At 40.2% G+C, this 14268-nt stretch overlaps 1 protein-coding gene across 1 annotated transcript in view; it reads right to left on the reverse strand.

The window, feature by feature from the left end:
* Window positions 1–1899: 1899 nt before the first annotated feature.
* Dock4 (dedicator of cytokinesis 4) overlaps window positions 1900–14268 on the reverse strand; it is a 445877-nt gene continuing 433508 nt past the window's right edge. The window contains 4 exon segments of the mRNA XM_047560480.1: window positions 1900–4567; window positions 7792–7853; window positions 10710–10823; window positions 12625–12697. Coding sequence (XP_047416436.1) covers window positions 4130–4567; window positions 7792–7853; window positions 10710–10823; window positions 12625–12697 — 687 coding nt within the window. The 3' untranslated portion in view covers window positions 1900–4129.

The raw sequence follows: 14268 nt of genomic DNA on the forward strand, positions 1-14268 counted from the left end.
CAATAAAGTCAGTCCTGCGTGAATAAGGGAAAACATCAGAGAACATCACCAGTCTTAGGGCCTCCCTGTCAGTAATCTTTCTTTAGGTTTACAGGAAACAGGAAGGTCTGGAACGCCTAGTGACCGGTGAGCAACACAGAAACCATGTCAAGAGTATTAATTATTGCAAGAATGAATCGCTGTCCCAGTGCCTACCTGACTGGCTAAAATCAGATTCCCCAGAAACACCATATGTGCTTTTGTGCCTGCAACCCCTGTCACGATGAAATTTGGGACAAAATCCTTCATCTTCCACTTGCCGACTTGTGGTCAATTACAATCTTTCTTCTATTACTGTCTGTTAAGTTACTGGCTTCATCAGGCAACAGGCCTTTCACAGTTACAAATTCTTCCATCTCATGCGCTTATTCCAATGCTTATTAGCATAATTCTACTCTTCCAGGAAATCTCTTGTCCAGGTGAATAACAAATATTCATAAGAGGAACTTCTCAACAGACCCATCAACTCTAATAGAAAGCACCAATGGATAAATGTCTCAAGATACTCTGAATCCCTTGAGTCAAAATCCCTGCCTTGCTGTCTCCACCCATCCTAAACAAGTATACCATGACCTTTACTTAATCTTAATCAAGACCTGCTCAATGAAAGACCCACAGTAAATGAAACTCCAAAATTTCAGTAAAATCTGATCTTGTCTTTGCCTCTCTGAGACAGTGCTGAAGCTCTGTCAGGATGGGACTTTCTCAGATGCTCAGCAACGAACTCAGGCCTGTAACATCAACAGTTGGTGATATCTGGGGAATAGGCACTCAATTCAGAAACAGAAAAAGGAATTTGTAAAAATAACAGTAGCTATGTTGAGATCACTATTCAGTCAAATTTCAAACCTTTTCTGGTTTCCTTATATAATGAGGACAAGACTTAATTCAACCACTAAATGAGAATTCATTTTGGTACAAGCCACCTTTTAAAGTGTAAAGAGCAAATAAAGGCAAAATTATGCAATTTGTTATTCCTTTGTCGTCTTTTGTAGAACAATCACATTGCAGAGAGAAACCTACTTAGGTGGGAAACTGAGCTATTCATATCGTAATTATGCTTGTAGACTTGAAATACTTATGGGCTGAGTTATAATGAAAATACTCCGGAAATGCGTAAGTCATTCAGTTAATGCTGAGAAACTATCAGGAAGATGTTGACAATGGCCTTTAACTGGGTTTTGGTATTTAATGGGACAGAGGCTTTGGACAGTGGTTTGCTTAGCACTGAGTTACATGAATGTCATAAACCTAACCCAGCACAGGCACAACTCACAAAATTAAAAGTCAGGCTTTATTAACAGAAAACTTGTCATTAGATTTGGTGGTGACTGTCAAATATATTCTATAACATTTTGTGAAAACCAGGGAGAAAAGCAGGCATGCAAATAGAGCATGTCACAGTTGGTGAATAGAGCATGTCACAGTTGGTGAATAGAGCATGTCACAGTTGGTGAATAGAGCACGTCACAGCTGGCAAAGGCAGTGCTCCACCAATCCCTTGCTCACCTGGAAGTTCTACCTATATTGTGTCAAGTTTTCTAATGCAAAGAAACTCAGATGGCTTGGCTGGTTAAATTGGCTCTAGTTAGGCCAGTTAATGTTCAGTCACCTAGAAAAATGTAACCTTCTCCATGGGACAGAAACCCACACCGTTACCTTTCCAACCTTTGTTCTTCATGGCATAAATGAGCCATAAAAGAATAAAAGTGCATCAACTAGGGCCCAACAACAACAAAAAAATAGGATCTATCAACAAAGAAGGCTAAAAGTTTCACAATGACAGGACCGAGAGATTTACATAGCTGCTATTCTTGGTAAAGAGGCGCTGATGATAGGAATAAAGACAGAAATATGAAGATTAATCTGGTAGCTTTATTTAATATTTACCATCCAGCAGCAACCAACATGAACATCTGAGCTAAGGGAATCTCTTGAAATGTTCTGCTATGTAGCTGCTTCAGAAATACACGCACATGATAAATTCAACTGTTCACTGCCAAAATTTTTGTTTTTTAAAAAATGGCTTCAAGAGCAAATAACACTGATTTATTCTGTGCCCAAGCACTAGTCAAGAAATCTATCAAATTACACAGGAAAAGGAAATCAAAGAAGCTTTGTTATCCTATGCATGTCACCTTATTTAAATGGAAGGTTTTACTTCTTAAAGCAATAGAAATATGGAGCTTCCTACATTTATATATATGCATATACATATATATACACACATATATATAAATATATGGATGTGATTACAAACACAAAGTGTTATCATCAAAAGCGAAAGCTAGTTCAAGAAATTTCCAACTGCAAAACTTGCAAGATACAAAGCTAAAATTCATATGTTCCTTTCCTCAATTATGAATACTTTCACTAAACATAAATATTTTAACATATATTAATTTTTCTGACATTCAAAATTGTAAAGTCAATATGGCAGAATTATTGTTAAAAGCACATATGTACAAATATTCTTTTTCCATACATAAAGTATTTGGCATAATTATAACAATCATACTGTATCCACAACTGCTTGCTTTTATTTTTACCTTTTTTTTTACACATAGTGGTATCTCTTATTAAAATTAACCAGTTATGTACAAAAATACTTGAACATTTATTATAGAAAACCTCTATAACCAGCCTCAACAGCGTATTCCTGCTGAATGGTTTCATTAAGAGAATATAAAAAAGTGGTCACTGCCTTCCAGGTAAGCTATCAACAAAAACAAACACGGTTAAACTAAAATGAGCTTCCCAACAAAAGAGGGAAAATATTTAACAGTATGATTTAAAATACAGTTCATATCTATTGTCAATTGAGTGTTATAAACAGTCAGTAAAAGAAAAAAAAAAACAAAGATACAAAATACATTACTACATACAAGGTGCATTTTCCACACTCCTACAACAGCGGCATCAGCGAATCTATCTAGATCTAAGATGCTATGTTGCAATACTCAAGCTAGAACTGTCTACAATCTCCTCCTCTAACAAAAGGACCACAGGATCAGCTGAGAAGACAAGCTTCACTGGTAAGAATGGAGAGTTGTGAGGAAATTTTAATTTTATGCAGGATTGAAAGTTAATGCCCTTGCCTTTTGAAAGTCCTTTAGCCATTTAATCATGGTGATATATTTTCACAAAGGTGTTTTTCTTCACTTATGCTATTGATTTAATACTGTCCTATATTGATTCCTGAATTCTTGCTAATGGGACACAGTAATTTGTGCCTATTTAATACTTGAATACCTGCTCTTTTGCAATGACACATTTTATATGGGACACTATCAAGTAAGGAAGCACAAAATTCAAGTAAACATTTCTCTTGGGGTCTTTTGCTTAATCTAACTGATTGGAACTCTGAAAGCTAATTGCACCTTGAAAAGAAATACGTAGATAACATGGTGTCAGGGTACTAAAGGATTTAGCAACTGATTCACAAGGTAGAGTTTTAAGAATGCAGACAGCTGTCAAACATCAAAAGCAACCTTAAAGAAACATTGTTTCAAGAACAAAATAACTTCCAGTCCCAATCCTTGCAACCCCTTAATATAATGAGTAAGTAGCCTGCTTTAACCTTTTAATTCTGAGGGTGTGCACTGAACCAACACTCTGCTCATGGGAAGAGCCAGAAACCTCACCTTATTTACAGAAGTCTTCTAAAGTAAGGACCATTGTGTGAGGATGTGCATTGATGTAATAAGCTTTCTCGGAGTATCAAGTATTCAGTAAAAAGTATACAACATTATCACACATGGTACTGTTTGACAATATTGTATTGGTTTTAAGATTAAACTATATATATATAAAAAAAAGCGAACATAAAAAGATACAAAAAGTCTTTATCACTATTTACCACTACGAGAAACGTTCCCAAGAGATTAAGCCATTACTTCATGTAACATCTGGGCTTTAGATCAGTAACTTTTAATATTGTGCAACATTATATTAATAAGCAAGTTTTAATTCCATTCATGTAAAGAAAGATCTGAGTAAGTTATTAAAGTGCCTACACTAAATGTCTTCTCATCATATGTCTTATTCTGTAAACGGCCAGGAATTCATCGCAGGTACATAGAAAAGTGACTTAGAGCTGAGAGACCTTCCTGGGCAGGGGCCGGGGCCGCGGGCCGGGCTCGGTCCTCCGGGTCCCGTTCTCCAGGTGGCCGGCGCGCGCCGTCAGAGGCTTGGGGGGCAAGGCGGGCGGCTCAGAAGTGACGGGGATGGAGAGGCTGTGAGGTAGCGGGACCGGGCGCCGCAGAGTCCGCTCGTACACGCTGTACGGGGGTGGGGTTTTGCTCTCCTTGCGCACCGGCTCCTCGGGTCCTGGCCCACCGTAGCTGGGCACCGACACCGGGGCCGCCTGTTCGTTCACCTGATTTTCAAAGCCTGAGGTTTCCGACGTGCTACACCGGCTGAGAGAAGAGATCCCACTGCTGTAGCTGCCCGACAGGACCGGGGAGTTGGAGATGAGTCCTGGGGAGTGGTACTCCACTGGAGACGGGGTGAAAGACTGCACAGAGCCCTGCTCCCAAGGCAGAGAGAGGGGAGAGAGCAGAGTCAGGGACACCGTGGTGGGTTCCACATCCCCACCCACCCACCAGTCCACACGCGGAAGCCCTCACTCCCAGAACCTCAGCAGGTGACTGTATTCGGAGACAACTTTAAGTGATTAAGTTAAACCGACCCTAATCCAATCTGACTGCTCTCCGTATAAATGAGAAATCTGGACACACGGGATACCAGCAATGCTGGAATACAGAAAAAAGATCATGTGAGGATGTTGAGAGTCAGCTGCCATGGCAAGTCTGAGAGGGAGAGAGAGAGTTCTTAGAAGAAATCAAGGTTTTTAAAACCTTAATCTTGGGCTTCTAGCTGTCAGAACTGTGAGAAAACAAATTTCTGGCGTTTAAGCCCCAGACTGTAGTATTTTGTTATGAGAGCCCAAGCTGACTAATGCAAATACCCAGACTTAAACATGAGTGTTGTCATGCACAGCGCTGAAAATACACATCCGACACTTATCTGCCAGGCGCCCATGCATCCAGTTCACCTCAATGCCTGCTTGACTTCTTATCATTTTCAGACAGAGGATGAAAGATACCGGCAAGGGAATTTGTTGGCAAGCCATTAGTCCTAAGTCTAGCTTGAAAGAGAGGGAACTGGTGAAAGCAGCCTTGGGGGCTCCATTTGGCTTTTCTAGCTCAGCAGGCCAGGAGCTCACAACTGCAGGGCACAGGGCAGCTTGAGGCCATGTGGGTAGGGCACTTCCCACTAGAGAAGAGGCCTTGCACTTGATTCTTCTGCCCTTGTTCCATCCCCTAAGATGAAGATGTAAACTGAGCCCTCAGATTCTAGCCTAAACTGTGAGCAGTTTCATCTGCTGTTTTTTTTTTTTTTAACAAATTTAGTTTTTTAATGTTAAAATTTTAAATTATTAGTTGCTTAGTTCAGTTGCTCATTCTTTTACAATAGGAAAATTTCAGATAAAACCCTAGGTTTCTGATATTATATAAATAACTAGAAGTTCTGTAACAATGGCACATATTCTTTTAAAGGAGATATACTTTTGAAGTCAAGCAATGGCTGTCCCTTTTAGATGGGGCATGGATTCTTCAATTTACCACAGTCCCCACTCCTCCACATAGTTTTCCACCCAGCCTCCTTCACTTATTTATGTCAGCTCTATGGCTCAGTCTGGCATATGAATCTGTTGCTCTCCCAGGTGGTGTCCCAAGGACAGTTCCTAAGATATGTTCCATGAAAGGAGGGTTCCACTGGGAAATGTTACTATGAACCTTGAAAGCATATTAACGTGCTGAAGTCTTACAATAAAGAAACCTGAATAGCTGTTTAGCTCAGTGTTTTCTAATTTTATTTGACCACAGAACAATGTCCTATAAAAATGTCCTATGGCAAATGTCCTATAAAAACCAATATTCCTTGGAACGCATCTTGAGAAATGCTACCCTAGGCAAACTTTTACCTTGGTTTCTCTTTAAGTAGAATAATGCTGGTAAACAACAATCCTTTCCTTTAATAGACAGTAAAATAAAGCATGGCTAATTAAGAGATCCATATTTGCTGCTGTTTTTGTCAAAAATTAGACCTCAAATTCAAAATAAGGCAGGTAAGTTAAGTTTCCTCTAAAAGTTTAACTCCATTGTTTAACTGTTGGAAAAAAAAATCTTTCTATCACTTAAGGCAGCACACTGTATTCTAATCATAGCAGATTTAACAGCTTGGTAGCAGTGTGCCCTCTATTGTAACCCAGGCCTTACAACACACATGTTCAATCTGTTTTCTCCTCCTTCAAGTCCCATTTACAAAGGCGTGGCTTCAAGGCTGTCCTCTGCCATTAAAAATGCAGGTCTGTAGAGAAAACAGCATATGCCAGTATGCTAACTAGAACTGTTGGATAGCTACTTCACATTTTTAGGCCTTGGATTCTTTTTATTTTTTAGGAATTAATTCCTTAGACTTATTGTCTTATTTCTACTCTGTAAAATCAAGTTGTAAATGTAAAGATGTGGAAAAGCCATGTTGCTTTCCTTTCCTCACATCAGGATGACAGGCAATGGCTTCCAAAGCAAATGCTGTCTGGGTACTCTGTAACACTGCACTGCAGAATGACAATGAAACTAGCAAATAATTTCCACTGATAAGCAAATTTCTATATCAGAAATTTTGGCAACACAAATGAATTCACACTTCTTTGTGATTTTTCTCCTTTTCTTTTTGTTTCGATTTCTAGACTCTCCATTTCTATCAGCAGCTATCCTCAGCAGCACAGATGCCTCGGATCACAACATTCCCCTACGTGTTTGTAGAGGCTAATTTGTCTTTTTCACATTAGCTAGAACGATCTCATCAGCAAGAAGGATGTGGAGCGTGTAAATCCTAAGTCGCTCAGGTACAAAATCGTCCTTTCAACACTTACTTCAACCTCCTATTTGCTTCTGGTGCTGCAGCTCTGAACACCAACCTTTCACGTGTACTGACAAGATTTGCAGCCAGTCTGATTCAATTTGGATAGAGACTAAATATTATTCTTTATCTTCATGAGGGATTGGTATGTTTAGAGATGTTAAATAGCCTGTATCTACATACCAATTCAAAAGTCTGACCTTTAAAGCGTTCCCAGTTTGTTTCTCAGAAATTTTTTATCCACTCTATCATCTTGATTTTCGGGATCAAGTATGTAATTCTAATGTGAATGACATCCTTGGTATAAAATATTAAAAGAGAGAAAGTTGAACTTCACTTTGTCAAAATGGATGGTTTTTTGCTAAAGGCAAAAAACCCACAGAAGAATATTTAGAAGATCTTTGTTAATGATGTTTTTCAACCTAAGCATGGTGTGTGTGTTTGTGTGTGTGTGTGTGTGTACATGCATGCAGTTGTGCAGTGTACCTTAAACCAACAGAATAGGTTGAAAATGTTCCTAGGAGTTACATTGGGACCATATTTCTTTCCTAATTCATCATTATACATACTGACTCCAGTTTGTAAGTTCACTTTGCTACTATTTGGAGAATTAGGCTAATAATCCAAAAACGAATGGCTGTATTCATGGAGGAGGCTCCCCAAGGGGCAAATGCAGAGTTTTTCTTACTCGTCTTCCCCTACCTCTTACTTATATATCCTTGTCTGTGCAAATGAAAACACCTGTCAATGTGTCTGGCTGAGTCTTACAGCAGAAAGGAACCTGGGCTAGTCTCTAGCCTCTGTCTAAGGAAGGGCCTGTACCTTCAATGGAGACCGTCCAGCAGGTGAGGGGGATATTGATGTTGTGTGTCTTGCTGGCGAAGCTGTGAATGGAGAAAGATAACATTTCAATGGAGAAAAACCAGACAACTGATCATATACAAAGACCCTCTGTGATCAAGCCCATATAGATGAACTAGTGTATAAGGTCCCACTAAACAAGTGAGGTAGGGACAGGGGAGAAATGAAACGATGCCCATCAGAGTCCTCATGCAGGATGGCATGACTAAGACCTGGGCCAATGAGTGAAGAGTTCCCAGTGTACACATGATGCTTTGACCAAAGACATAGGGCCCCAAATTGGTTCAATGTCCTTCCTATTTTTCTAATGTCCAGATGCTTCTCCACTGCTTGATCCCTCCACCTGGTAAGGTGCTTTTGGGTGTGAGGTGCCAGGGAGTAGTTCTTGGGAGACAGGGGTTGGCTCTGGCCTGGGCTGCAATGGGAAGACCAAGGCCATTCAGGCAGCTTAGAATAGGTCCATGGGAATATATTTAATCAGGTTCCTTTTACACAGCCTGCCCCCTACTCCCCAGACAGTCAGAAAGCCGTGGTCATATCCATACAAGAATTGTGTGGAGCAGTGTTCCATTTCTCCCCCTAACACCTGTGCTCAGGTCTTCCCTTCATCCCCTGGGTGGTGGCACTTGCTGGATTTCATCATCATGGCAAGGAAAGTGATCTCCTTGCTCTTTCAATAGATTTTCAAGTCTTATACTTGGGACACAGCATGCGTGGCAGCACTGCCCACTCTGTGTGTGACTGTGGATCATATCCGGCTCTCTAGATCATAACTGTGCTGGGTGAAAGCCGCACGTGACACAGTCACCAGGGGGAGCACAAGCCACACTTCCCAACTCCACATAGAGAAGTTGCAGTGAATTCAGGATATGTTGCTCTGTGATTCGCTGCCACTCTCCCAGCTGTCACAATAAGGTTTGTAACTCCTAAGAAACCACAGAAAAGCTGAAAGGAAGAGAGACAGACAGTTACAGAGGCCCACAACAGTGACCATGAAAGATGACACCAGCACAGACCATGAGAGCAATCAGTGCAGAAGGGATGGCAGCCCTGCCCAGTTACCTGGGGAAAAGGAAGGTCACCTTCCTAAGGGAACAGGAAGAGTGGTCTATTGTCACATGGTGGGTGTGGCCTCCACCTCGCTATGGCATGCTGTCAGACATGTCATCTTCTAACACAAGTGCTCCTTCTCCTAGCTCATCAATTATGGGTATTGACTATGGAAGAAATCATGTATATATAGAGAAGCCAATCCTGACTGGGAGCTATATTTATGCTATCACTGTGGCAGAAGTCAAGGTTTCCTGTTCCTCTTGACTTAGGCAGGTGGTGACATCACCACGGTGGCCTTGGCACTGAGTACAGGTTCACAGAGCTTCTTCTCTGGAAAAGCATTTTCCCACAGAGGTCAAAAATGGTTCCATTAATATCCTTGTCTTCAGGTTAGAAGTGGCCTAGGAACCTAACTACCATCAATATAATAATAATAATTATTATTATAATTATTGTCAACTTTATGACCTTTAAAAAAACACCTTTAAAATTCTCAACTTCAGGGATGCAACCAGATTTGAACTGGAGACTGCCTGAATATATGTGAATCACAAATGAAATATAAAAAAATTGGCTGATGCATCTTAATCTCCTATCACATTGATACAGTGATGCAGATGATCAATAAGATCAAAGTTATTTCTTGTTTAAAGATCTCATGTGCCTTTCAAAAATTATAGGTAACTTGACTTTTAGCTTTGACAAATTTAGAACAAATTGGGTAGCATGTAGTTTGTTTTTAAAAAGGTAAAGTCAGCTTTCTTTTCTTGGTAAAAAAGGAAACAGAACAAGATGTTAGAGTACAGCAAAGGAAACATGAAAGATCAGTCCAGAAAAATCCATGGAAGAAACAGTGTCATATTTTCTCTTATTTTTAGGTCAACTGTATTTGTAAAGCTTCAAGTCACCTTTAGACATAGGTAGGCGATGAGAAGACCCCCAACACCAGAGTAAGCAGAGTCAGTAAAGTAGGACAGGCCCCTTTTAAAAAGGGTTGCACATTCAAGTCTCCAAGCAAATGGCTTGTTCAGGAGGAAATGGCCTCTTAGTGCTATATACTCATGTAAGAAGTTTCTTTTCTTTTTGGTGATGGGGATTGAATCCAGGGTCTTGCATGTACTAAACATGACACCTACCACTGAGCTACACTCCTGCCCCAGAAGTTTCTCATGAACCAGTATCAGTGGTTTTCAGAATCTTGTGAGCATGAAAATCACCTGAAAGGTGTGGTAAAAATACAGACACAAGGATCTTTTCTCAGAAATCCTAAAATTCTGATTTAGTACATCTGAGCTTAGGTCTCAGAATGTGCTTTGTGAGCCAGGACCCTAGAGGTTGCAGTGCCTTGCATCAACCATTGAGAAACACTGCCCTTGAATCCAGACTTAGAAAGCAGCAGGTAATTATGGATGCCAGAAGCCCATCAAAATTGCTGCTCGTTAATTCCCATTTAGGGGCAATTGAAACCTTGGCATGAGTCCTGAATGAGATTGAGGAGAGTGGCTGAGTTAGCAGAGGCTGACAGGAATCAGGTGGCTCAAGTAAAGGAAGGAGGAAGCGTGGGAGGCCCAGCAGGGTTAGAGGGTTGAGGATGGTGGCTGGGGAGCACCTACAAAAACTGCGTGAGGGCTTTATTAGGAATGGACCACTGATACGTAGCAAAAGTCAGGGAAAGAAGAACACCGTAAATGAACTATGCAGCTACCAAGGCTTTTACCTCAGAAACAAATGCCTACCTTTCTCTGAGGAATTCAAGACAAGTTGGAGTAGTAAGTAAGTAAAAGTTAGTTTACAAAACTGATTGTTTGAATGCTTCAAATACCCACCAGTCTGTGTGGGTCTTGGAGGGACAGGGGGAGAGATAAGTTTCCCACTATCCGACATGTTCTTGGCTTCTTTCCCACTGTCCAGGCTCCAGCTGCTAGGGGTGGGATTCACAGCTGGAAGGGAATAACACAGCTAAAAACACATGGTCCAGCTTTGCCTTTCCAACACTTAAGATCTTAGAAGAAAGTCAGAATTATCCAGAGTGAAAAATCCAGAATTACTCAGAATGAAAAATAAACAAAAAACAAAGAGGAAACCTCCTGAATACCCAACCTTTATTTAATTGGCTACCTGACAGAGATGACATTTAATTGGAAACTAGCATGTCTCCTTATTTCCCTAAGTTGTAAAACAGGACTACAAATCTCTAGGCCAGAGTGTAGAAACCTGTTGAGAATTACAAATGTGTTTAGATGCTGGGAGACAGATGGAAGATATAGTCATTGGTCTATTTTAAAACTTGTTTTTTAGTGGAAATTTATGGACATGTGGCTCACAAAAAGGGAGTAGGCAATGACATCCTAATATTTCAACTGTTTGTTTGGCAGAGCTATTGGGAAAGAAGAGCTGTACCACACCACCTCATTGACCAATTCTTTAAAGAAAAGAACTCTTGTTCCTGAAATCAATGGATTACGCTGAAGTATGTCCTAAGGAAATCATTTGGAATACCGACAGTGTCATTCTTACTTTGTAATCTATCTGCTCCATGCTTCACTAAGATGCAGGAGTGTGGAGCAACCCTGCCAGGAACCAGGGCAGGACACACATGGTTGGAGACAGTCACTATGCAATGAAGTTTGCCACACCAAGGCCTGGAGTTCCAGGAGCTCACTCCCTGTGTAGACACTGCCATCTCCTGGACATGTTCAGGATTTCCACATTTTACCACTAAATCACCACTTTCATTTAATGGGGTGGAATGAGGTGGAAGTTTGCTTTGTGGTTTTCTTTGATAGGTGAGAAAAATAGCACATACCCAAGTTCTAGTGGCAAAGATCAATGCTTGACTTAAAACATTAAAGCTGAATTTGCGTTTTAAAATAATTTTGGCTAAGGCCTCACTAATTTCCATCTTCCTTTGGAAAGTTTTAATGTTAATGTGTCAGTGAACCCAAATGACAATACAGTCTAGTTTTTAATGAGGGCAATTAAAGTACACTTTACCAGAACGTTTCATTAGGGACTCTGGATTCACTGGCCTGTGGGAATGCTCCTATTTTTGAGGCCTGACCCTGAAGAGGCAAATCGGAGACTTGCTGTAAATCTCCCACAGTTGAAAAAGTGACATTTAATCTGCTCTTCATCGTTTACCCATGTTGCACAACTGATGCTAATTGGCTGCTTATTCTGATGCATGTATTTGGTTCTCCTATCTGTGTGTGTGTGTGTGTGTGTGTGTGTGTGTGTGTGTGTGTGACCTTGAGCAGGGCACACTCCATTATGCACTGGATTGCAATTCTTAAATAGTATTTAATTGTACAAGAGCCATATCTGAGTCACCACAAACAACAGATGAGCTGGCTGAATGGGCTTTGTAAGGGAGACAAAGGATGGGGACCACAGAATCAATCTGCCAAGCTGCTATTTTCATTGTGCTGAACAAGTAGTCTAATTGGCAACTTTGTTTCGGGAAGAACAGGCATTGCCTGTGGGACTCAACAAAAGACAACAAAAGTCATTCAACAGAGGCGTTTCTAAATTGCTCAGATTCTGCCCTTAAATCTCACAAACAGTTGATGAGGAATGGATCATGAATACTGTCTTTCTCTAACTCCCTAAAGAGTGTACTAGTCCTGATCATTAAGGACCTAGAGCCCTGCCTTCTACATGACACACGGAAGACTGGAGAAAATGAGGACAAAACAAACCCTTACACATCCCAGGACTGAGGAGGGGCTGGTTGATACCCACCTTTCTCAGGGGCAGAGAGATTTGGGTCACTGCGCGGCAAGGCCCCATCTCCAATGTGATTAAACAGCATTCTCTGGAAAGGGACAAGAGTCTGTTTTTATGATGCAGTATGCTGACAAGAGAGACCTTTTAGAAAATGACATGATTATCTCCTTATTGAAACTTTTTGTTCAAAAAAAATTTTTTTTTATATGGTATGATGAGCCTAGGAACAAAGAATTCAATTATACTTAGGGGAAAAGAGCCTTAGGTTTTGAGAAAAGAATGGTGTTTTAGAAGTTTGTATTTCATTAAAAATATTAATGGTAAATAAATGTTCATAATAAAATATAGGAAAAAACATATTAAATAGTACTAAGTTATGGTGTTTATAAATACAAATGTTATACTGGCAATATGAAAATCAAGTAAGAATTAAAGGAGAAACTGTAGCTCAGAAAAAAGTCTCTAATGAAAGGACTTTAACCCCTTCACATTTTAAATCCAAATGAATTTTAAAAACATGAAATGATTAATAGTCTACATTTTGTAACCTATAAAAATGCCAGTTTTGCAAGGTGACATATTAAAAGAAAAAGTACCAAGTCCTTAAGTGGAGGCATTATAGTAACATTATTATCATAATACTGGCAACATAAACACAGCTTCGAATTTTACCCAAAGTAGAAAACTCAGGAGACTAATCAGGGAAGGCTTTCAGTTTCCCATGCTGCCAACATACTCTCCTAGAGCAGATGGAATACACTGTGAAATCCCCTTGCAACATCAAGTGACAAAGGGAAATAAAACTGGTTAGCTGGTTCAGCCAAACGCACTCAGATATAATTTCTGCAAGACATCAGTGCTGCGCAGAGGAGGTATCCTGGGACTTTCGGGAAGATCACACAATCAGCAAAGATAAACCAATCAAGCCAAATCCCACTCGCTCTCATCCACTTCCAGATGCAGCTACAGACTTCTGCCAGGATGGTGTAGAAAAACAGAGAAATTAGCTGGAGTAGAAATAAGTATTTTTCTCCGCTTCTAAATTACTCCCAAATAATCTATAAAAATTCAGGGCTACATACAAATCTTCAACTTTGAAATCATTTTTTGATGCTCTAGAAGTGCCCAAAGGGCCGAACCCATGGCCCTAACCTTATTCAGATTAAAAGAATGATTTTGAAACTGAGTGTGGGGGTGGGGGGAAGGGTGTCAAGTCACATTCCCTTGTTCCTGTGGAGGGACACAAGGAAAGCCTGAGGATGCAGCCACTTTGCCCTCAGTGCCTTAAAGAAGAATGGCAAAGGCAAACAGATTGCTCCCACAGTTTTGTGGACTTCAGAATGGAATGGATTGCAGCTCTTTTAAATAGGTAAGAGCAAAAAGAAAGAATGAGGGACTATTTATAGTAGGCAAATTATAGAATCAGCCCAGGTACCCATCAATAGATGAATGGATTAGGAAAATGTGGTATATAAACACAACAGAGTTGTACTCAGTTGTAAAGAAGAATGAAATTATGGCATTTGCCAGTAAACAGATGGAACTAGAGAACATCATGCTAAGTGAAATAAGCCAGATTTTCTATCAAGGGTTGAATGTTTTCTCTCGTATGTGGAAGTTAGAACAAAATAAGGAAAGAAGTGGTGGGGATCTGATATC

Source organism: Sciurus carolinensis, chromosome 8 (assembly GCF_902686445.1).
Source record: "Sciurus carolinensis chromosome 8, mSciCar1.2, whole genome shotgun sequence".
Lineage (NCBI taxonomy): Eukaryota > Metazoa > Chordata > Mammalia > Rodentia > Sciuridae > Sciurus > Sciurus carolinensis.